This window comes from Microchirus variegatus (assembly GCF_963457635.1).
Source record: "Microchirus variegatus genome assembly, chromosome: 9".
Classification (NCBI taxonomy): Eukaryota; Metazoa; Chordata; class Actinopteri; order Pleuronectiformes; family Soleidae; genus Microchirus; species Microchirus variegatus.
In genome coordinates, this window is record NC_139810.1 from 14,300,139 (window position 1) to 14,326,141 (window position 26,003).

General features: G+C 43.6%; 1 protein-coding gene across 1 annotated transcript; it reads right to left on the minus strand.

The window, feature by feature from the left end:
- Window positions 1-62: 62 nt before the first annotated feature.
- Window positions 63-22,184, minus strand: epha2b (eph receptor A2 b). The gene is made up of 17 exons (XM_083895056.1): window positions 22,055-22,184; window positions 21,367-21,446; window positions 19,140-19,788; window positions 8,900-9,055; window positions 7,691-8,050; window positions 7,367-7,497; window positions 7,044-7,215; window positions 6,854-6,953; window positions 6,169-6,224; window positions 5,947-6,072; window positions 5,079-5,276; window positions 4,919-4,980; window positions 4,303-4,512; window positions 4,057-4,206; window positions 3,757-3,950; window positions 2,704-2,859; window positions 63-1,270 (listed from the first exon to the last, which is right to left on the minus strand). Exons 1-17 carry the CDS (start codon window positions 22,137-22,139, stop codon window positions 1,162-1,164), a joined length of 2,994 nt encoding a protein of 997 aa, XP_083751182.1. The 5' UTR covers window positions 22,140-22,184; the 3' UTR covers window positions 63-1,161.
- Window positions 22,185-26,003: the final 3,819 nt, after the last annotated feature.

Below are 26,003 nucleotides of genomic sequence, written 5' to 3' on the forward strand. Positions count from 1 at the left end.
TGGATATTTGTAAAAGCCGAGTTTCTTCCAAACACACTAGGACATTGAAATTGCAAACCAAACTATTATTAAGTATGAAATCATTTCAACCACAATGAAACATTTTTTTCTTTCTCATGGTGGGGCTAATTTCACCATCTCCCTCTTCATTACCGGCTTCATGCTACGAACAGATCTACTGCACTCTAATTGAAACTTTCATTTTAATTTAATCCATACAGTTACGTCACTTTGATACCGTTCCTTTAGCTCAGCTAGCTTGAGTGGTTTTCTTTTTTTTTTTGCAAATCAGTGACAAACCAAGAAAGACCATGTGATTCTTGATCCAAGTGCTACATTTAAGTTTGCAATATTTTTGGTAATCAACCATATATGAAGAGAAATGAGAGAAAAAGAACAAAAAATGAATATATACACAAAGAGTACCGCAAAAAAAGTTCTAACATGAGTATGAGTTTAGTTTATGACTATAGCTTAAATTTCAGCGTGGCACCAGCAGACAGACGGTCTGTAACAGCACCAGGTCAGTTTGTGTTTACACACCTAAGCAGCACCATCATCTCTTCAGCTCCAGGCCAGCTCAAGCTCTTTTTAGCTCCTTCCTCATTGGTCCGACAAGAAAAGGGACCAAAGTGCCAATTAAAGGAAGACGCTATGACATCAGCACCCACCACAAACTGAGCTGGGCCTGGATTCCACTGCAGCCATACTAACTATCACGCTTACTGTGCTTCTCTTGTTTGTTTGACACAGGAGGAAACAAGCTCGGGACGCCACTGGAGCAGTTCCTAGAGCTGGATTGATTGTTGGTTTTTATGGAGCCGGAATGCGAAATGAAGGAAAAAAAAACAAAAAACAATAAAAGCACTGGCGCTGAATTGTATCTGTACAGAAGACATGGGTAATAAAAATAGATATCTAAATATACAGAGTCTAATCGAGTCATCTTTTGCTGAATGTTTGCTCCATTCCTGTGTGGATAAGGTGAAGAAATACAATGTACAGTGAGTGAATGTGTTTCAGACGGCCCCAAAATATGGCAGGATATTTCTCCTGGTTTTGCCGATCCAACGCCGTCCCTGCAGTTTTGCTCCAGCTCAGCTTTGAGTTCAAAGGGCTTCCTGCTTCAGTGCCTGATTATAATGTCCACCGTTGCCAGGATCACACTGCAAACACACTCAGGGTGCTGGTCTGGTCCTTTAACCCCAAAATGCTGTAGGCAATTCTTTTCAAATGGCCAGGGAGCCTCACCCCAATGTTCTTGATATCCCTGTGAAAGAGAGACAGGACAGTGTATCAGTGGAGCTGCACGTGCGTTTAAATTTTGGACTCGCTCCAACACTTTTCACGCACATCCTTCCTGCCTCTGAAGCCTCGAGATAATCACAGACTCATCCAATGAGCTGAAATGTTAGCCTCAAGCTCACGCCATTCATGTCTGACTCGAACGAAGAACCAGTTCATTTGGGTGGAGCATCTTTAAGTTTGCTAAACTGCCAAGTTTTCAATTGATCTTTGCAATTAAATGTTAATGCTGGGAATTTCACTCTTCACAAGCATACAATGCAAACCTGCAGAAGCTCTGCGACACAGCAAAGACCAAAGCCTTAATTACAGCCTTAATTACTTAACGAGGATTCTCCCTGTTGGCCATGAATCACTTGTCTGGCAACCAGAGGGTGGGCTGTAAATAACTGCTGGTTTTTCAAGAGTGCTACCAGATGCCCTGCCATGGAAACATGGGGCCATGAAATCACACCATTCTGTATGACAAATACTTCAAAAGAGTTTTGTCGTCTGCTTCACAGTCTGCCCATCTTCCCGAGTCTACTGGGATACGTTTACCATGGCAGAACGGGGGGGGGGGGGTTCCTTTTGGCTGGTCATGTGGTTAGGAAAAGCTCTGGTGCTCATTATAGCCCCAAAACAACCTTATATCATGTGCTTCAATAAACCTTTTTTCTAAAAGGTTGAGCCCGTTTTATTAAATCAGCCACTTGTAGCTACACTTCTGAGAAGATCCAGTTGCCCTAAACTAAGCCATAAGTTCAGGGGGTACCCTCTGAGTGCACCTCTTCAATCTTTCTACATGCACAAATACGCCGTCAGTAGGGCTTCAAATCTCATCCATCTATTTCAATTCCTTAATCTCCTCAAGTTGCTCCTGCTCCACGAGTTATTCTCTCCTCCTCCTTCCCTCCTTTAATGTTGAAGAAACCACAGAAGGCCTTTGCCCTAAACAGGCAAAACCCGTGGTTTTTGGGGGCTCAAGCAAAAGTGCTGCCCAGGGTAGCTCGTGTGTGAGTGAAGGGAGGGATGAGAGAAAGAATGAAGAGAGGATAGAAGAATAAGGACTGCAGTGACCACAAGCCAGCACCACCAGCCAACCACAAATGAGCCCACTCCTTCTCCTTCCATCTATTGCTTTTTCCATCTCAAAACATTTTTCAAGTTGCAAAGTGAGGGCAGAGATCATATTATGCACAAACTAGTCTGCTTGCTGTTAAAAAGCAAAATTTTTTGGGAAAACAAAATACATAAACTATGAGGAGGAAGTCCATAAAAGACTTTCGTAGGCGGAAAGCAGCATATTTCATGGCATGCGGTAATTTGACAACAAAATCTCCCTCCTGTATGCCAAGAAAAAACAATTAAACAAAGTAAACATCCGCATTTTTACTGTCGTGTTATAATTCTACTTACTCGTTCTTCATCTGGAGAACCTGGTCCATGGTCACGATCCCAGCACAGTTGAAGTTCTCGCTGTACTGGCTCATCTTAATGGACTCGAGCCACTCGGACACTGACCTGAAGGGGGAGCCGTCTGAGCCGCTGGTGCTGGGCAGGCGAATGGACACGCTGCAAGCAAAAAAAACAAAAAACAGAAGTAGAATCTTAATAGTAGATCAAAATGATAATAATAAACAGGCTTTGCCACAGCAAAGGGTGGATGGCTGAGGACTGTAATTACTGTGTACGAAACAAGATGGTGGAAAAACAAGAACCAGTTGGAGCAGTCAGGGTAAGAGTCGATTAAGACACACGCAGGAGAGCTATTGTCCGTTCTCACCGTTTCTGGCTTTAATGCTCCGTCACAAATGTGCAACTATGCATTTGCGCTTTCAATCCTAAACAAAGGGGGTTTGAGTGTTCGCACACAGAGAGTTTGCACACATTGCTTTCATTATCCTGACAGGCGAGGTGTCAGTATGTCTTTTTAATGGTTTAAGTAGACCTTCCTCGAGCCATTCCCCATTTTCCACCCCTGAAACCTAGACCTTGATACGCCCTGTTCTTTTTCTTTAACTTAAGGTAAATAAGAAAGCTCTGGCAGAGCTGTTTCATGTCAATTTGAGCAAGTCCAGGTCAAGTCTCCGCTAAGTTATTCAGGCTACAGTAAATTTAAGTTGCACGTTAGGTAAGACGAGTCCAAATCAAAATAATTTAATCACGGCAGCAAGTCAGAATCAAATTCAAACAAGACGAGACCAAGCTGAGTCAGTGTTGCATGAGACAAGTGCAAATCAAATTTCAAGCCAGAGGAGACAAAGAGCCAAGTCTCAGTGTTTTTTTACACTGTTGTTCAGGGGAGTTAGCAGAAGTGAGATTAAAAGTGAAATATACTGTATATAATACTTGTATTGTGGGGAAACACCTGTTTCCAAGAACTGGCAGCTGATCGTGGCAGCTACTGGAGACTCAGCACTGTAAAAATATGATCTCAAGCCCTTAGTCTGGTATGTAAATAAATCTCACCGTGGGTCAAAGTCTGCGATTGTCTTCAGGGAGTCCGGGCTCCGCAGCAGCTTGTCCAGCAGACTGACGATGTCTCCAAAACGTGGCCTCTTGGAACGATCCTGAAGCCAACACTGCAGCATCAGCTGGTAAACGGCTGACGGGCAGTCCATAGGTGCTGGCAGCCTGAAAGCCTCGTTGATGGCTTTCATCACCTGTGAGCAGATTAAGTGAATAATTACATCTTCTCTCACTGATAAAAACCTGTCAGAGACTCTCTGTGTTCACTTAAGCGAAATGCCCAGAGGCACCAACACTCACCTCGTGGTTGCTCATGTCCCAGTACGGTCTTTCACCAAAAGCCATAACCTCCCACATGACGATACCAAAGCTCCACACATCGCTAGCTGAGGTGAATTTCCTGTATGCTATTGCCTCTGGAGCCGTCCAGCGGATGGGAATCTTTCCTCCCTGTTGAATAAACTTCAGTTAGAAACAAAGACGCATACTTACTCTTTACACCATGGTGTGGCCTCATGCTCTGAGCGTGGAGTTGTATCTACTCACACTTGTGGTGTAAGTCCCTTCGGGATCGTCCTCCAGCACACGAGACAGGCCGAAGTCTGACACTTTGCACTCCAGTGTGTTGTTGACGAGGACATTGCGGGCGGCCAAGTCGCGGTGGACGTAGTTCATGTCAGAGAGGTACTTCATTCCTGCCGCAATGCCGCGCATCATGCCCACGAGCTGGAAAGAGGAGAACTCACCGTCGTGGTCCTTGTGGGAGAAAACAGGCACATTTTAGTCACCACAACACAAACACATAAACATGACAGAGAAGGAGCAATATTTCAGTATCATCATTGTGGAACTGATACCCCATTTCCACCAAGTGGCACAGAGATAAAGTTTAGTATGTTGTGTTTTGAAATTATTTGCATTTTGATTGTCAAAAATATCTATGCTGTCCATTGTCTGGTCAACAGAGAATCAATGACTTCCTAGTGGACTGGAATGGAATGGGAAAGGAACACCATGTATTACAACAAAGAGATGATTCAAGGTCATTTGTTTTCCCTTTTAATTAATAATTTTAGCATGAAGCAGTGTTTTAAGTGAAAAACCTGGTGAAAACAGGTTTGGAGACATGTCCATATGCACAGACGTTATGTGGTGGACTCACCCTGAGGTATCTGTCCAGTGCTCCGTTCTCCATGTATTCAGTCACAATCATGGCATGCTTAACTGTGCACAAAGAAACACAATTCGATTATCTGAGTGAAAAGGCTGAGAGAAAAAATGTTAGAATGTGATGAAAGAGCAAAAAAAGGGGCACAACTCACAGAAATCCTTACATTTGGTGACCACCCCCTCTAAGTGAATGATGTTCTGGTGGGAGAACTGGCCCATGATGGAGGCTTCACTCAGAAAATCCTGCCTCTGTTTCTCTGTGTAGCCGGGCTTCAGTGTCTTGATTGCCACCGTCACCTCTTTCCTCCCTGGCACCTTCAGATTACCACGGTACACCTCTCCAAATTCTCCTGCAGGAAAAAAAAAAAGAAAACAAAAACACAATGAACACAATATCAGGTGCCTGTGTGTGTTTTTCTTGTTCTGCTTCCAGCTGAGTGATAGGGGGGGAAGTTTTGCCTGGGGCTGTCCTCCAGAGGTGTGTTCTAGCTGCGTGTTGAGAGACACCGCCAATGTTGCTTAATTGGTGGATGGCCTGTGGTGTGGGAGCATGGGAATCAGCTGTCACATGAGGATGAAGGAGGAGGGGGGGGCACGGTCGTGAGAATTAAGGAGGAGGGTGTGGAAAAACAGAATCCTGGTTCAAAGGGTAAAGGTGGTCGCGCCTGAATAATTGAATCGTGTCGGAAAGATGCGGGCAGGGCCGAGCGTGGTGCTCTGATATCTGTCCAAAGTAGTGTTTCTGCAACAATTTCTTTTGTGTACTTGTTAGTCAACCTGAGCCAAAACACACAGGTACAGCAGCCAAGAGTTGCGACACAACAAAATGCCTCGACTTGTTTTGTGAGAAATGAGAAGGCAGCCAGATAGACGTTAATCTCGCTAGAGTAACCACTGTCAGTCAGCGTCTTAAGCTGTGAAAAGAGCTCAATATAAACAGCAAAGTTGGGGATTGAAAGATCTATCAACATCTCACAGTTAAGCCTCACAGCAGATTGTCTCAGCAGGTTCGTCACTCACCAACTCCAATGACTTTCTGTTTGGTTATATGGCTGGGGTGGATTTCAGAGGCAAACTTGAGCACGGCTATGTTGGGGTCCTCGTAAGTATGTGGATCCACGTAGGTCTTCAGAGGCTTGAGTTGATCTGAGAGTAAAAGATGAAATAATTGTTTACCGTTATAAAATTAAACAACTGAATACACAGAGATAAGAAAATAAGCGAGATGTTTTTTTTGTCTACCTGAGCTGGAGAAGTAGGTGTCCTCTGGTCCCTGTCTGGCGTGAGAGTTTCTTTTCCTAAATAAAGAAATTTAAAAAAAATTATTTAATATTCCACTTTCAATCAACAAAAGAACTTCTTAAATTATCTTCCTACTTAAAAAAAAATGTGAATAGCAACTTTCTAACTATTTTTCTTGTCCTGACAGAACTGCTGTGTGTCTATTCAGAGGGAAGCAGCCCTTTGAGAGAGAGGCTGAGGATTACAGACTGTTTGCCAAGCTGATCCAACAACCGAAAGACAGACAAGCAGGCGGGAGGGAGGTGGACAGACTGTCCACAGGCTGTTAATGTGCACATTACGGGTCACCTTCACAAAGTGCCTGAAGTCTGGTACAGAAAGAAACGCCTCTTATCACAGACAATGCACCACAGTTTCCTTTCAAAAGCCTCAACGCTCACTAGAATATAATCATTAGGTGCATTCGAGGCAGCGTCTCCTCTCGTGAGTGCTGGGACACAGATACAGATAAAGAGAAAGGTGGCTAAAGGAAGAGAGAAAACAGGAGGTGACGAGAGAGTGAATGCACAGGCCATTTGAAGGCCCCACAAAGGAAGAGCAGAAGAATTAGACAGGAAGCCAGTAAAAGAGGGTGTAAATGGACAGAGAGACAGGGAGAGCAGGAGAGGGGGGTGCAGATACTGACCGTCTGCGAAGGAACAGGACCACGAACACTATGAACAACATGGCTGCTGCTCCAACTGCTGCAATGAAGATGATTGCTGTGTTGTTTTGAGTAAGGTGTCCTAGGAAGGGGGAAAAAAAAACATTAGAGAAATCCCATTCTTGAACAAAGCAACAAGTGGAACTTTTTGCAGAGTGTTTTCACTCTGTACCTTCAGAAGAAGTCTCAAACTGTTCCTCCATGCTGGAGCCTCCAGGGCTGCCATCACTGCCCAGGGCCTGCACCCTGAACAAGTAGGCTATGCCCGGGGTCAGGTCATTGATCTGGACAGAGTTTTTCTCAAATCTGTGCACAACGTAGGTCGTCCCGTCCAGGTTATCGTCCTGGCAGACAGAGGAAGAAAAGCAACAGAGAAATTAATTCATGTGTTCCTGCTGAATATAAAAGCCTCAGTTCTAGAACAGACAGTTGTCATAAAAGCATTAAATAAATTCTAATTAACAAACAGCACATGAGTAAAAAAGAGTGGGGCACCTTCTTGCGATAGGTAATTTCATAGCGGATGGCTCGATGCTGGGCCCGTGGTTGAGGTGATATGTCCCAGGAAAGGGACAGACTGGTGGAAGTCCTCTCTACCAGTCGTATAGATGTGATTTTGGGAGGATCTGTGAACAGAGGACAGGGAATGTTTCAGTGTCTATGACATGAGAAAACCTCGACAGAGGTGACGTAATTCGTTCACTTCTCAATCCTGCAGCATGATTCTACTTGCAGAGCGGCCGCTGCCTTTCAGATAGCATCTATCATTACTGCAGCACAGATATCATCACTCCACTGCCTGATATCACCAGCACTCACCTGTGTAGTGCAGATATGTAGTCAGAGCGCTGGTGGAGGGCGGTTTATAAGCCCGCGGCGTTGCCTGACTCGCGAACACCGACACGCCACTATGTGCCTCCACAGTGAAGGTGTAGTTGAGGTGAGCGTCAAGCTCGCTCACTGAAACCTTGGTGTCAGTCAGGCCCATGCTGGCAGGCTCATAGCGGATTTTTTCTCCACACGGCTGACACATGGTGCCCTCACAGCGCTGGCATTCAACACTATAGGTGATGTCGGTTCGACCGCCGGTGTCTTCAGGTGGGCTCCAGGAGAGCAGGAGTTTCCCTGCAGAGAGCTGGGTGGTCGTGGCCACAAGATCTTGTGGGGCAGAGGGCAGACCTGGTGAACACAGATTTGGAAAAGAATGTGAGATAAAGAGAAAATGCACAGGCGGCAACACATCGGGTGTCTCAAGTGAATGTGAATGTCACACCATCCATCATTAAAATCAAAAGCTTTACACAGTTTAATCTGGGCAGAGAAATAAAGGACAAAGGACAAATGAAGAATATTTAATCCTGGCACATTAGGCTTCAAACAAAAGTCACTTCCTGTGTCACTTTCTGATTCACACTAAGAAAAGGTGTGACATTACTCAGTAGGAAGATAAAGCCGAAAATGTTTTTTTAGTATAATAAATTAATTAATTTGATAATTAATAATAAAGCTACAAAGATAGGGATAATTCTCAGGTGGTATGTGATGCCCATGCAACATTTGAAGCCAATACCTGCAATACTTTGGAAGATACAGGCGAAAATATGGTTTTTATATCATTAATTAATTAATTAATTAATTAATTAATTAATTAATTAACAATAATAGTAGACAGCTCAAAATCAATAGGGATCATCTACAGGGGGTATGTGACCCATAAAAATGTTTTAATCTCAAACGCCTTTCCAGTTATCGCGTTAACGGCTAAAATCTGCAGACACGGCACGCGAGACCGATTCCATAATATCCGTGCGCATTTCTTGCGGATATAATAAACACACAATTTTAAAGACTAAGCTTAGTGAAGTGTTTATAAATGGTTTGTATTTATATGTAGAATTTAGGAGTTTGTTTGCAGTGATTTTGACCTGCACCAATTAAGAGAATAATACTGGCTCATCCCTGCTAATGGCTGGTATTTTCATATTTTCTAAATGAGCTGTTCTTCTTCTGATCAAGGGGAGTCGTCACCTGAGCAGGGTCCAGTAGTGGGATCAGTAGGGGCCCGGTAGAAGCCATCCATGCAGGGACAAAACAGCGCCCCGGTGTTAAGCCTCTGGGTGTTGGCAGGACACAGCTCACACTTGCCACTGACAGCATGAGCTTTGAAGAAGCCAGGCCGACATTCTGCAAACACAAAACATATATTTGCATGAAGAGGAGAACAAAGACAACAGTGACTGCAGGGAACATCACATATGACACGGCACGTCGCCACTTCATTCTAGCAAGAAAGATCCGTCATGGTGTGAGTGAACTTTTCACCTTTCTGGCAAGGCAACAAGGTTGAGAGGACGTGTTATTGTGTCAAGGCTAAAGGTCAGATTTGGACAAGTGACAGAGATATGGGAGGAAAAACAGAGGCACGGCTCTGCACAGTGTTGACCTTACTCATTAAAACACTGTCCACTCCAGTGAAGAAGCAGGAGTCCAGCCCTTAAACAAAAACATGGCCGGCACTCCTACTCTTTACTTTTTCATCCAACAAATGCCTCACTGCTGTTGCTTTCTTACTGTCTCAACAAACAAAACCAGTCATCCCACATTCCCCAACAGCAGCCTGTCTCCAATGCTGCAAAACTATTGAAGTTAAGACAACAAGAGTCGAAAGACTCCAGTATTTGGAAGTGAAGCTCTTTTACATGTAGCTTCCGTTTGCACTCAACAGTCCATTATATTCTTTTTCCGTCGCAGACCCACATGTGGACTTTTGAAACTGTATCGCAGAGATAAGATGACACCTAATTTCACAAGTCCAGCACGGGTTCGAAGGAATGCAGGTAGAGGCTCCAGCTGTGTGTAACGGTGGTGAAATATGAACTTAATACAGTGTGAAATTTCTGAGGGGGCACACTATAAAGGAGACTGAAAACGAGACAGCCCTGACCCAGCCCCCCACCACCCCCACTGCCCCAACTTTGCGAGAGCATTCCAACGGCTGCTGCTCATGTCCTCACACCATCACACTTTCATCCACACATAACACACATACATACACACACGCAGCCACATGCACATGTATTCACAAAATACACATACATGTATGCAAAGCACACCCATGGACACTGGTCTGACATCACAAGACGGATTATGTGCAGTGCCCGTCACCTGTTCTCATTTCTCTTCTGAGTCACACACACACACACACACACACACACACACACAGATATATATATATATATATATATATATATATATATCATATATCATATTGTGTAAAGCACTGTGCTACAATGTATATTTGTATGGAAAGTGCTTTATACATCCAAGAACTTAAAATGTAAAACTCTTTGAACTGGCAGTAGTATAAACTCAGTCTCGTTCGTCAGTTTAAAACATTTACCAGTCTGTCTTTCCTTGCTGTTGTCTTCTTCTGTGTAAAACCCTGAGGACAGGAACGGTGGAACATGCACAGAGAATCTTGGCTAGTTTTAGTCCGACTGAATACGCAAATGTAATTCAAATCCAATCCCTATTGTCTGGGTGTGTTTGTCTGATTTTGAGAAAGTCTATTTGGTAAAAAATTGAGTCAGGCTAACACAATTTTCTTCCTAACATAAAGTAAACACACTGAGTGTGAGATTAGATGATAATGCTTTGAGAGTGATCGATCGAGACAGAAAGAGAACTTGATAACCAATCTGAATGGAGCGTGCACAGTGAGGGATTGACGTTCATACCAGTGACCAGGGAGAAGCAACAGCACTGAGTTATGAGGCAAGCAGGGAGATTTAATACCTAACTCCTGCTGAGACTGGAACGAGAGACTGGGGAGATTTTAGCGGCAAAGTCAAGGACAAAGATAATTTACTCTGATACGGTCTTGGCCTGTGGTTCCTTTAGGAAGCCACAAATGACCACACACACAAGACAGAAAACACGCGGCTCCTTCTCCATTTAAGTTGTATCAAGGGGATTTACTCAACTGACCATGAGGTTCACTTCGACGGCAGTTGGGTTCGTTCTATCATTGTGGTTGACCGTTGTGGCAGAGCTGCTGTGAGGAGTTGTGTATTAACTGAAGAGCATGACAACAATGGTGGAGGGAAACACACTCTGCTTGAAAAGAATTTGTAAGTCTGTCCAATCGCCGTGCATGCTACTCAATCCTCCCCTAACGACAACATCTTCTCTTGGCCAGCTGTTTCGCTGACAACTACTGCTACTCATTAACAGATTTGAGGCAGAAGATGGGCGAGGCAGAGCAGAGGAGGCATGAGGGGACAGAAGGTTCAAGAAAGAGAGACTGCAATACTGTATCCTGCTGAGGACTGAAGAAAGGGGGGAGAAAGAAAGGAGACAGGCCAGGGTGAACTCTTTCATTGAGAAGGGGCAACAGCTGCTACCTCGAACCCAGAGCACCCAGATTCATACCCCTACCTCTTCTCCTCGTAATCCCCAAATTCCATCCTACCCTCCTTTCGAGCCCTCCCAGTCCTCTCTAAAAAGGCTCCCAGCTAACCCATTAACATTGCTATTCACCACTGACCAGCAGGCAAGGAGAATGCCATGCCATTCAAGTGCTGAAAGAAAAAACATACACACACAAGCACTGCAGATGGGAATAACCAAGATGCCACATGGCAACTGAATAGAGGAGGACTAGCCTCTTTTTGGCGTTACAGTGCCGGCTGCAATGCATCGTGGTCAGGCCTGTGGAGACGATGGCCTTACACTGTGAGCTGCCTCTATAATCAAGATACATTCCAGTGCACACCACCCAACAGGAGGCCTGTAGCAGAGCAGCCTCACTGCAGCTTCATTTTCAGAACCACCTCTCTATTGTAGTGAAGGTGAATGGGTTTGTGTACCATGAAAACATGAGTCACGGGGACAGTAAACTGAATTTCGATGACTCTTCGCTGAGGTATTTAACAGGGGGATTCTTCGACAAAAGGGCAAAGACCAGTGAAAGGAAAACTTCCTCGTTTTCATGGGCAAAGTGAGGGGGGACTTTGAGTTGTTGCTGGACACAACAGGAAGCAGGAAGCGTGAGGCTGACGCAGCCTTCCTTCCTAAAACAGCCAATCAAAGCATGGAAACATGAAGGAGCGTGACCAACAGAAGAAGCAACACAGAAACTATCCGAGTCCTGAGACAGAATAATAACCTAAAAGGAAGCTAGGACGTGTTGAGTCAGAATGAAATGGGTTTTATACCCAGGGGGAGGGGGGGCATTCTGTGTCAAACTCTTTCCTTCTCATAAACAAAAGTCTCTCAGCCTCTTCTAAGTTGAAACATCTGACAAACTTCGAGCAGCCAGTTGTTCCCTCCCTACTGCCACAAAGCAAGGAACTGTTTGTCATTTGAGAGGCCCCGTGCACCTCGAGTGGCTCCGTGTTTGTTTATTGAGAGTGTGTGCAGGGGCCTGTTACATTCTGGGAGCCTGAGTGGCTCTAGAGACAGAACGCCCAAGGGCCCCCCGGTTTGCCGGCAGGAGTTAAGATGGATGAGATGGCGACAGTGATGAATGTATGGTCGGATGGATAGATGAATGGGGTAACATGGTGGCTTGACAACAGCAATCACCCTCAGGACTGGAGGACTAAGTGGTTGGGGGGCGCTCCCACAATCCCCACAATCAAGTCCGGCGCTGGGGTTCTAAAAGACAGAAGGGTCATGTCTGCCTCAGGGTGAGTTACACTGTGCATGGTTTACAGGAAGTCAGTGGCCAAGTAAAACAAACACATGCTCATACTGAGGAGGAGGTGGAAGATGGAGAAAGAGTTGTAGCAGCAGTCGGTAAATTGTCTCAGTGGGAAGGAGTTTGAATTGAAAAATATGGCCGTTGAAACATGAAAACATCTTGGGAAAATAAATCCTTCAGAAATAAAGGCAATATTTTTTACTTATCGTGAAAACCCTACATTTATTTGGAGGCAGGCCATTTTTTTTCTTTGACTGAAGCCTCACCTTGTTCACTTATCCACCCCATCCCCCTAGTTCCTTCCGCGACCTGGTCAAACCCGTAATTGCAATATGTCATGTCATTTTGTTTGTATGCAGGGTGACAACATGTCATTAGCATTTTGGGGGAGTTGGATTGGTGGTGGAACAAAGGGGGTCTGTGATGGGGGAGGTGAACCGGTAACATGAGCCAAGGGTCACTGAGGTAGAGGAGGGGAGGGCTGGAGGAGTCAACAGTAAAGGTGTAGGGGCTGATGAAAGTGTGTGCATGTGGGAGCAGGGGGGAGAGAGGGGGCATTAGTCAAAAGGATTAGCTGACCGATGGAGCAGCTGTAAGGGCATTACATCTGTTTTACAATTGCACTCAGGCTTTCATCTGGGTTGTTAACAAACATAATAAATTCCCTGAAACCCCTTCTCCTTTCACTTGGTCTGTCCACTCAGACCGAGCAGGGACACTGAGTGAAAGGAGGCACAAAACATCCTCAACATGTTCTAAAGCAATGTGAAATAAAGCAGATGCACTTAAGGGAGGAAAAAAAAGTTTCCACAGGCCTCAGCTGGACCACAGTCATGGTCATCCGGTCACGTTTCTCCGTGTTGCCGGTCAAATCCAGACAGCCAGGTGGGAAATACAGCACCATTTTACTAGACCACACTGAGCCAACAGGTCACAGACTGGAAGCCAGTCCACTTCCTGGTTAGAGGAAGAGGCCAAAATGGGACCAAATGCACCAATAAATGTAATGACTTATCAGGGTAGGACAACAGAATGGAAAGTGGCTGAGCATTGCCGCTCAGCGTGGAGCGACAATAGAAAACCCTGATCCAACGGGCTGCGGAGTCACCAAGGGATTAGGTGACCTCCGGTTTCCGCTGCATGCTTGTCCTGTTAGCAGTGAAGGGTGGGTGGGTTGGTGGAATGGGCGGTGGAGGCGGCTGACTGACACAGTGGAAGGAAAGTGCTGACCTCACACACCAGCGATACAATACAATGCGCTTAACATTGCCCTGGACCCCACCACCACAACACACACTCACATATATAGCCTCCAGACTCAGGAATGTCATCAAGAGGAAATATGTCCCAACTTCCCCACCACAACCAACACTCGCTCTAAACAGCCAAGAATTACTGAGCCTCAGTTATGTGACCAATGGCAAATATTTAGAGACCAAATTAGGAAGGAAGGAAGGAATATAAAGACAATACACTAATATTTGCTGATAAGTTGGTCAATCTCAATAAATACAGGTTTAAATATATTTTGTGTTTAGACTGAAAGTACATGGATTCACACCATGTGTGAGGGTTGATATTAACATGTCGGTCTCCACTGTTAATGATCCAGATTCAGATTCAGTGTGAAGTGCATCCAAGGCCAAAACCCAATCTCAACAGTGGTTTTTGTGCACTCTGACATCTCAAAGTCTCAACCATTAGACCCATCACACTTTTTAAAACCACAACAGCACGAATGCTTACATTAAACAGCCATGAGGGCCTCCACATCTCATCTTTGCTACATTTCCTGTCACCCGACTCACAATAATTGCCAGTGTTCTGTTCACTAAAACGTGACCCAACATGACGGAGCATGACACTGCTCCCCCATTATCTAACCAACTCCCTCAAGTAAGTTCAGGCTGCTAGGCAGACGTTAGCCTGGCACAAGATCAGACAAATCCACAAACTTGAAGTAATCACAGTAGCTTTATAGAGCTGAGCAGCAAAAATAAAGGTTATATCCAGCCTGTGCATGTAAATGAAAGTGAGAAATGGAGCAATGTCCAATAACTAAGTTGGTGACTTACGCCTTAATTTCACATTTCTCAGAGATCACAAGCTCAGGGAACTCGAGCAGAAAATCTCAATGTGGGGATTAACCCTGCCGGAGTGAGATGATTCCATTATGTGAAATCCACCCTAATCCAACTTAATCAAATCCCTGAGATGCTGAGGTGTGGTGCCATGTTCATGTTTCTTTGTATGCTCCTCATCAGATAAGCTAAAATTGCACAAATCCTTGGTCTTAAAAGGTTCTGGGGTGATTAGGATGAACCAGCTGACTCCAGGTACAAACACACTGCAGGTCCATGAAACACTTGAGCTGTGTTTTCCATGAGCAGCAATCAAAACCAATTCAAAACCATTCAGCAGCAAAAACAAAAATGTAAACCTTACATTTCCCCTTTATGTGTATATGCATTAACCACTATGTACACAAAGCCGGCTGTTTTTCTCATCCATCTCCATTAAGAACTCTTCTTATCTAGCTTCCATTAGCTTCCAAGTGTGCGTACAGTCGAAATAGATCCACCAGGACCGTGTGAAACGGGATGTTTAACTGTATTAGTATCATATTCATGACCCGTTCCAAAAATTACAACAGCTCTGGGATTTCACAAACAAAAAGAACACGATACGAGAGGAAAAAAATTGTTTTGTTTGTAGTTGGAAAAGCTTGCGCAACAGTGCATGCCTCTTGAGTGAATTGCATTTAGCGCTGTAAAATGGTCATGGGAGTTATATGTTGAGATAAGAAACTATCAAATAAATACTGGACAAGAGGCAGAAAAATAAGGCTGAAAGAGAGAGACTCTTCAAGGACAGAGAGGATGTGGGGGAAGACGAGGGAACGGCAAAAGGGAGAGATTGCACAAAGGCAAAAAAGCAAGCAGAACCAGTAGTTACTTTGCTTGAAAAGCACAAACACACCCAAGTCAATTACTACCCATACAAATCACTCACCACAGTACGCAGTCACAGAGCTACAACTTAGTCCCCAACTGTTTGTTACATCAGCTGAGGATGAGTATGGAGACACGGGCAGTGAGGGAAGGAGGGGAGACTGAAAATAGTTTACTGGAACCTCTTTGGCGAAGGGAATAATAACTTTACTGGAACTTAGTGGACAGTTGTTCCACCAAGATGCCATTTTCTCCAAGACTGCCCTCAGCAGTTGAAATATTCCACACTCATGTCTTCTTTTTAAATACAGCCAGTGGAAACTAATGTGGGATTAAGCTCTGTTTGTTGAGGCTTCAGAGCGACTGATGAGGTGTGGACCTGGACGGTTAAATACAATCCCGAGGACCAGCCAGGGCAGCCAGCAGTCTTTTGTGGGGTGACACACAGAATGCTGGGCTTTTGTGGCAGGGAGGATTATGGGTAAGGAAGGGCGTGATAGGAATTGGAGGAAGACTTTGTTAGTGTCAACACTGAGTCACACGTGGAAACCCACAGCGCTGCTGCCAGACTTAAAAGCCAACAAAGTAATTGTAAATATGAAAAGATTTATTTTTTCCAGAATCCAAAAAAAGATTATTAAAATCCCTAATATCACGTGTTTATGTGATTTATTTCTTTAAAAGTAATTACTTAAATTACATACTGTAATGTTGGTATTTAACTTTTTTACCTGTTGCATTTAATTTAGTGAACATTACAAAATATATAAATAAGAAATAATAATACTGAAATAAGTAAACTTCAAACTTTTCTACACCACAAACAGCTGCTCAAAATGCAGTTTATATGGTAAATAATTAATATCAAGTAGTCCACTTTAAGGCAAAAAAGTATAACTGATAATACATGTGTACTTGCACTAAAGGAGAATTTACATTTACTTTTAATGTAGTGAATTTAATTAAAGATCTGAATACTTTCACTGGAGAAAGATGCTTATCATCTGTATTTCAGCAGATTCTAAAAACAAAGGAAGATTTATTGCTAATTAAGCTGGCGAGGTATGAAAGCGGGCGGGCGAGGAAAAGAAAGCAAATACACATCAAAAAGGAGGACAAACATAAAAATGATTCATTCGAGCTCAGAAAACACAAAGACAGCATTCATCAGCCTGATGAGGATCATGGTAATAAACGTGAATTTTACAAAGCACTTTTCCAGGTGCTTTTTCCTTTTCAGGTTAATTTTGTAGTTGAGGCTAATGTATTGTGAGAGCAAATATAATTCTCTTTTACAGTAGTCTGTAATGGCCTGTTTGGGGTCTTTGCTTCTGCGGACCTATATGATTAACAACCAGTTCATAAAAGCTTTTACATTTGTTGCTCTAAACACTCATGTAGGTCTGTAAAAAGCAGGAAGTGAATGTTTTATCTGTAGAGTTTGTTTGTCTGAAAGAAGGACGGCCTTCGAGAGAAGAGCGCCACACGCCACCTTCAGATACCTCAACAGGGACTTTAAAGAAATATAGAGCCCAAAAACAAAGTTTGACGGACGAGTGATCTCAGAGCCAAAAACACCAGAGCGGTGAGCGCTGATGACTGGACGGGAGACGAAAGCCAGATAAAGTCACAGATTTCTACTTTAACGGGTCCTGTGGGGCAGAGGAGCCATAAAACTGAGCGATCACATCACTGAACATGGAAACTTTCAACCCACGTCAGAAAAAAAAGACCACAATTGAAGTTTTGTGGTAATTCCCTCAACAGCACACAGCACAGGAAAGAAGTGGGGGAGAATGATTAACTGTGTGTCTGCATTAGATTCCATTTAAAGCCCTTCGAGCAATACACTTCGAACCTGCACTGCAACCCTATGATTCATTCCATGGCCACCTCCATCTTCTCCTGCCTCGTGCGCCTCAGACCTGTCATGTGACTTCATCTTGATAGTATTTTTGGTAGGTCGGGGGGCTTTGTTCAGTAAATTTAATGTGAAGGCTTAATCTGAAGCTGCTCTTCCTCCCATGGGAATTCCACAGGTCTGGAGTAATGTTGGGAGGCTCCTGCTAGGCAAACTCATCAGGAATGTACCAACCAAATGGGAGAGGTGGAGGAGGAGGTTGAGGTGGGCTCTTCCATCCTTGCAGGAAAACACAGCTCCTCATTGTTCCCCCCTACCTTTACATTCCATTCCTCACCTCTCTGTGTTTTTGAAAAAAAATCACACCCCTCCCCTAAACACAACCTCGCAGTTGCCTTTGTATGACTTTTCTCTCATTCCTTCCTGCCTCTGCTCCTCCTTCACCTCCTCCCTAATCACCTTACCTGACACTTTCCCGCTGCTTAAAATGATGTACTGACAGAAAACTTCATCTCTTTTATCAGTCTGCTAAAGCAAACGTACCTTAGGCTGATACATGTGGTTTTACAACTGTATTCCAAGGCGTGTGTTCTAAGCGTGTATTTCAGGTAAAGTGTGCAATGTGCATGTGCATGTGTGTGTACATACAAGAGTGCCAACAGAGTAGAGGAGAAGGAGGAGGAGTTTGCACTGATGGAAGTCTTTAGGTGTTCTGTCATGAAGCAGAGCTGAACAGGCCCTTGCATGCCAGCCTGTGTTGTATGTTCAAATATGCTTCTTGAGTCACACAATCCACCCCAGAGCCAGGGCTCAGCAGATTTGTGAAATCACAGGGAGAGCTGGTCGGGCAAACATGCAGTCGACATGTCCCATCAAACGAACTCTGTCTTCTGTGATGCTTCCGATGAACAAAGTCAGTGAGGCTCACCTTCTTCCTCTTGCACCCCCCCCCCCACACACACACACACACACTGCCACATGCAGGCCAGTATTTCAGATGCTAATCCATCACAGTACAGTAGCCTCCCGACTTCTTTCATCACTTTCAGCCACTCCGACAGGCCTTGCCACAACAATAAGAGCCTCACTTTAAACTGGGGGGGCTTAAAAATACAACTACGCTACAACTACACAGTAAAAAAACTGGAGGTGATGGTTCGACCCACTCTGTAGCACACGTACATCCACACAAGGTCGGAGAACAGGAGATAATGAGAGAGAGCAGGAAGTCACCTGATGCAACAGGCTGTAAGTTATGAACTACACAAGGTGTTAGGTTTTGGAACATGACTCATTTAAAAACTTAAATACAAAGTTTTAAAGTCAAGTGATGAAAAAATAAAACACTTATGAGACAAATTCTGTAAGAAAAAAAAAATGTAAAGAGCAAATTTATTTGCACTTGTACACAATTTTCCACCGAGTTAACAATCTTCAGCTGAAACTAAGTAGCATATTTCCTAATTTTATAGGTATCGGTTCAAGGTCAGGGATGATGCCGGGACTTGTACAAGTAGGCCTAAGCATTCCTTTCATCGCAGAGGGGCTGTGTCAGCCGAGGGCAGAATTCCACTGAACAATGATAATAACACCTATGATAAATATCCACAACTGCCATACAGGCTTGTTTTACAACCTACGACAATTGGATTAAAGGTAAAAAATGTGACCGTTGCCAAATGTTCTCTTAAAAGAAGACTGTGTAGTGGCTGTTAAAGAGACCTAACAAAATGCTGATGGGCAAACTCTTACCTTGACAGGCGTCTTGGACTTCTTCATAGCCTGGTCTGCACTGGCACTGTCCAACTTGCACCACCCAATCCCCATCCGCAGAACAGTAGATGCGAGGCAACTCCTCACTCACTGCGTTATCCACGCACACCCCACTCACTTCCCTGAGGGTAGGGTTTTCACCTCCGGCCACAGTCTCAGGAAACGATGCAAGGCTCTTCACTGTGGCGGGACAGGTTTTGTAGTAGACCTTCACAGAGAGGAGTGCAACGCAGGCCCCAATGTCTTGGAAAGCCAAGTAGAAGCCTTTTCGGGACAGGTTCTCCACCACTCGTGTCTCTGTGTTGATGCGCATTTCATTTTTGCCGGTGATCTCATCAGGCGCTATGGTGGCCACTTTCTTAAACTGGCCCTTGCGGAAGGTCGTCCCCACGTCTGCGTCTGACTCAGACGTGAAGAGGTTGAAGGTTTCTTTGCAGGTCAGCGAGGCGCCATCGAAAGAGTTGCAGTCACGTACAATAAACTGGAGTTCAACAAAAACCCGTGAAGCCGACGGGTGCCGCTGGATGAAGGTGGTGCGCAGCCAGTTGTCCTGCTCACGTTCATCAACATTGCAGACAGAGTAGGTATAGAGCTGAGAGCCATTCACAGTCCTCTGGACAACCTCCCACTGAAACAAAACCACACAAAGCAACAAGTTTAGAGGTACTATCACTGATCCCTGGGGAGCTCCGAAGCATGCCGAGCTGAGCCAAAGCTATAACAGAGGCAAAAATAAAAGGGACACCATGGCACTTCACATGAGGTTTCAACCACTGTAATCTGAACCTGGAAAATGAAAACAGTGTGCGTGAGGGGACACCCATGGCTCTACACAAAGGATAATTATTCCAGTTCAACATTTTTACAGTCCTTCAATGCAATCACACATTCCAGCAACAGGGAACTTCACTTTATCAGCATTTACAGCATAACAATACACCAAGGACCTTGTGTGACAAAGCATTTCTGACATTGCAAAGATACTAAATGATTTCCTAGTCTTTCACATGACATTGCTTCTGTTTGGCATCTTCCCCAAAAAGCGCTGCAGCTCACACACTAAATTATGCCACAAATATTTCTGAAATAAAAGTGACGGTATGTTTTAACATGGCCTTGGCTCTTGCAGAACAACTGGCCCTGACAGGGGCAGAGTCTGTGGTTTGCTCTGTACATGCAGCCACAGTGCTATTCATTTAAAAGGGGGGAGAAAAAGTACTTTGTAGGCTGAGTGTGTGGCTCTGCGTAAAAAGTTGATGGACAACAGCAGAACCAACACTTCTATTAAACAGCTGGTGAACCTTTTTTATGAGGGGCCTGTAAAACTTGAAATAATAATTGTCATAAGTGGTGCTAGTTACACGACTTTACATCACTATAAAGAATGTTTCTGTCCACAGCAAACGTGAACATAACAACACACGATGCTGAAGTGAAACTTGAGTTTCAACGTGATTATTTACTTAGTGAAACCTCCTTTGGGAAAGTTGGACCACAATAAACATCACATCTGCACAAGCCTTGGAGTCATCGGCACATTGACTGAGGCTAAAAACAGTGCATTTGCATGAGAGTCACTGGTTAGTTTCTTTGAAACCGCAAAATGGACAATGACACACAAGCCTCCTCTACACTGGCAAAGAGATAACCAGCGCATGTGGCTGCACTAACAAAGCTGCTTGTTCTGTAGATGCATCTTTGAACACAGACGTTTCCAACATGATTTAAGGAAAAGGGAGCTCGGGCTGATTCACGCCATCTTAAACCCCTCCCCCTCTAAAAAGAGGTACCACATGCTGCAGACTTTAAAAGTTAATTGCCCTCTAACATACAATTCTAAAGCTGAAGCCTTAAAACCACAAGAAGCCACAAGTATTTCCAGTTCAGTGCTAGCAGCTATTCTGTCTGCCTAAGGTTTGGTGTAGCCCAGACATGCTCTGAAGTCAACTCCTGAAAGGATCCTACAACTCCTTCTCATATCCATACATCCAACAGCAAACATTAGTATTTAACTGCCAGGTTTTATGGAAACCTGATGTGTGTTCACACTGCAGCAGCCAAACGCACAGCTTCCAAGCGGTCAAATAAATTTCCCTGGAGTTTATCCCAGGTTCTCCTTGAAAGTTTTCACCGTGCACATTTATCCTAAGGCAAATTCCAGGTGAAAAAACGTGGGAGCTGGAGGAGGGGATGGAGCAATACTCACTCCGGGCTTGTCTCCCTGTTCCAAAGGCCATGTCAACCAGCCCAGTTCACTTCCAGTTGTCATCATATCCAAAAGAACCTCTGTGGGTAACGAGAAAACAGTCAGTCAATCTTTAAAAACACATGAAAAAAACAGGATTTTACATGTTTACTAATTGAACTATGCAGCATTTAAATGGCTGGGTTAAGGACTGCTGTTGCATTATACCGGATATTCTGTAGTTACCAATCTAATTTATTACTATGACTTATTAACTTTTTTTTTTATATGTAGAGAATAAGATGTAATTTAAAAAGTTATACATATTAATATATAACTTTTATCCTAATTAATTTCGTTATTACATATTTTGTTGAGAATGTAAAATATAATTTTAAGGGGGGGGGAAACATTTGATGTAGAACTTTCAGAAACGTGTTAAACTCCAATTCACCTGCTCACAGCTCGCAGTCTACTTTACACACAAGCAGCTCGTTTCTTTATCAACGACAAACATTTGTAGAATGTTACCGTGTTTTAAAAAAAAAAAAAAAAAAGACTTTGACACATTGTGTCAGTGAAGGAACACGGAATGTTTCCTGGTTGTAAAAGTTTCTCACATGAGTTCCCCTCTCCCGTGGCAGCCCCCGCTTTACATTAATTTAAAAGGTATTCATTTAAAAAATAAAAAGAAGAAGAAGAAACTCACCTTCTTTAGTCTGTAATGTGATAAGTATGCCGTTAATGAGGACATAGGAAAATAATAAAGGTCTGACTCCACCCGAGAAATCCATTTGGCCAACTTTTCCTCTCCCTCTCGTAGTCTCTGCTGCTCCGGGACTCTGCTCTCTGAAGTGAAAGCTGCTGCTGCTGCTGCGACACTCACTCATTCACAAACGGGCGGCGTCACGGACTCCGCCTGCAGGAATGTGTGTGTGTGTGTGTGTGTGTGTGTGTGTGTGTGTGTGTGTGTGTGTGTGTGTGTGGGAGAAACTTTTATAACCTTTAGGGAAACTCGCCACTTTACTCTTTACCTACATTTAGCCGCCAATGTAAGCACTTTTTGAACACGTGAACAAGATGTAAACTGTTGTTGTAAATGTCTGACCACTTTATTCCGTTTATTGAATAAAAGTGTGTCTGTTTGACAGTGGTGTGCACATGGAGGGCAATGGCCCCCCACTGGTGCCCTAATGCAGCCATTCTCAACCTTGGGGTCCCGACCCCAATTGGGGTCACGAGATGATTTCTGGGGGTCACCAAATCATTTTGGAAAAATATTAAAAAAAAATTGTTTCTTCTTTTTTTTTAAATCAAAATTAATGTAGCGTCCAATCAGACGTTAGAATGACGAAGAGCGGTTGGGCCGAAAAAGTACACTTGATAGCCAGCTTTTCACCACCTGACCGCCATCTGGAGATACATCCGTGACAGCGGAGAGTTTTTTTTTTGCCCCTCGCTTTGATGGTCAATATTGGACAGTACAGCCATGTTTTTGAGCTTAAAATTAATTAGCACAGTGAAGAATATTTTCCACCCCCACAAAAAAAAACTAGACAAAATATGACACTAAACCTCGCCAGTCAACTCTCAAAATGCCGTGTAATTCCCATCCCTAGTTATCGTTTCATTTCATTAAAAAGAAAAAGAAAGTTTGCGTTATTTGTTTACATTTTAACCGGCTCAACTACCAGCAATACGATGGGATGTAGCGACAATTGTCGGTCTATTACTCGCGTGAAAAGTTACCCTCTTGATGCTGCTGTATGTTTTTCAAAAAATCCAAAAGTGTTTCTAAATAAAAACGAATAGCTAAAGTGTGTAAGTGCTTGTCTGATATGTAAATGCGACGTAGCCAACGGTGTATAGATCCGGCGTTGTTTCAGCACCGTGGACAGTGCTATATCCATCATACCCATCATGCGTTCACACCGGTGTGTGTGTGTGTGGATGGCGGGGGGGCGGGGTCGCGGACAGCTGTGCATGTTAAATTTGGGGTCGCGACTCAAAAAGGTTGAGAACCACTGCCCTAATGTACTAAAACCCCTGCACACTCAAGTGAGTGGTAAGAACATGAGGAACTGCCATTTATTTGTGTTTCCACTGAGAGGTACGGTTTGGTACGTTCCATTGTTTGTGTGCGTTTCCCTTAGGAATAGTGAAGTGTATGAACCAAAGATTAGTTCATACACTTCAATAGTACAGGGGTGTGATTGGCAAAGGACAAAAAAAGAGGAAAATATACGGTGCACCTACCATGACGCAACGGCATTGTGTTGTTTCAAAAAAATAAAATAAAGTGCAGTAGCCTGCATGGAAAAGAGTTAAACCATGTTTAAAAATGTAAATGCTAAAAAAAAAAAATCACAAAGCTTGTATTAATTGTTAAAAATAATAATTAAAAAAAATCTCTAAAATCGATTAATTCATCGTTGCAGGCCTACTGGCTACGTAAATGTTTCAAGAATATAACTTGATAACAAAAAAATCACAAACGAAATATTTATAATATATAGTGCTGGGCACTATACGGTGCTAACGTTAACGCATGACGTGTTTCCATGGTAACTGACCGGAAAAAAGACGCACATGACGTCATGTTTACGTAACTCCCGATTGTTAAAATGAGTCTCTAAAGTAACGCTAAAGTTTAAAAACAGAGGCGCACATATGCAGTTACACAGGTACACTGGTTAGTTGTAGCGCTGCTCTTTTCCTTTAATAAACAGACCGCTCCAGTTCCACTGTAGGCGTGTTAAACGACACTAAAGGAGCTACCGGAGCTAACGGACTATGCTGCAGATGACACAAAGACTTTTGGCAGAGGCACTAAAACCGCTGCGCACCCGACCACGCACCTGACCACCCCACCCCCCCCCCAAAAAAACTGCGGATCTGCATGATTCACGTGAGGCTCATTTTCAGGCCGAAAAAAAAATTGAATTTGAGGTCATTTTTGTAATCATAATGGATAAAGTGAAATTGTGCCGTATTCAAATTAGCATTAGCATTAAAGCTAACATTTTGGGGGGAGAGTGAAAGGCCATGAACCAGGCCACAGCTGGTCGCCATTTCAATTGTTGTCGTTCAATCACATTGTACGTCATGACATTTTGAACTTGTGTTGCACCTGTAAAACAGCAGCTGTAATATGCCAGGTTGTAGCCTGAGGCGAATTTCCACCTGTCGTCCCTTGGCAATCCCTTGATATTATGAGCGATAAAAAAAATGAAAATACATTCACGGAAACAAAAACATAGGAACATGAGAGCTGTTAATAAAGTGCCAGTGATATTGGATGGTGATAGTAAAGTGCTAAGGTTGAAGACAGGTCAATTATAGAAAACACAAAGCACATTTTTGCATAATAGCTTGATTGCACACAGCCCCTTAGAATATTGCACACATAAACCTATTGCACATCATTGCACAACTTTATATAGGTCACATGTTTTGGAAACCACAGTTTCAGCTGCTTTTAAAATGTTGCGGTGCTTTAGGACCCTCCCACTGATGTTTTATGAACTCCTTGAACCATGTATGAATATAAGGCAAGCAGATTTAAAATGTTTAAAATTAGTAAAATTTAAAAAAAGACCACAGAATGTACCACAGAATGTTGACAAACAAACACAATGTGTTTTTTTCGGGAAGGACTCACCTGTCATGTCCACCTGCAGTCTCAGGGAGGGACAGGTGTGTGTGTGTGTGCGCTTGTGTGTGTGCGCTTGTGTGTGTGTGCGCTTGTGTGTGTGTGTGTGTGTGTGTGTGTGTGTGTGTGTGTGTGTGTGTGTGTGTGTGTGTGTGTGTGTGTGTGTGTGTGTGTGTGTGTGTGTGTGTGTGTGTGTGTGTGTGTGTGTGTGTGCGTGTGTGTGTGTGGGGGGGGGGGTAAAGGAACCATCTGGACTCGTCTGTTCTTGCACTTAGTGGAGACGCAGCTCTTGTGACCTGATTCATGCGATTATTTTTCATTCTCGTCAATCAGTCATTTTCTTGTAATTTGCTCTTTTTCCATATCCATAGAAACAACAAGCGTAACATCACGGACACAGAGTGTGGACAGTTTATCTTCAGTTTAACTCAGGGGTTGAAACCGGAATGGAAGTTCTTGTTGTTGTTTTTTCTATGAGGCATTTGGCATCGTAAGTGTTTAAATCAATAGAGAAATATGTTAATAAATCAGCCCAGAGGACATTTTATTGAGAACCGCACTAAATGGATTACTCAGTTGGAGGATGATTGATAGAAAAATAATCACCAACTGTAATTTACTATTTAATTCCATCTATTAGGCAAAAATGTCAAACATTTACTAGTCTGGTAAGGAGTCGAGACATGTGCTTTTTAAAATAAATTACAGGGACAAAACTTATTAGTCACAACCCCAGTTACCCTATATACAGTAGACTTCCTTGATAATCTTAAATATGGACTTCTTTAGATCCAAAGGAAAGTTTAGAGCGAGCATTTTTGCACCAGGGGTTAGTTTTGCTCACCTGGCGTTTAAGCTGCCTGCAGGGCACAATAATCATTTGCATGGGGGATATTTATTTTGAATTGTTTGTCACACTGAATGGGACAATGAGACGTGGCTTTGTTCACAGCATCTACACATACAGGGATGGAATCATTGTGACAGGCGGAGAGAGATGTATTCA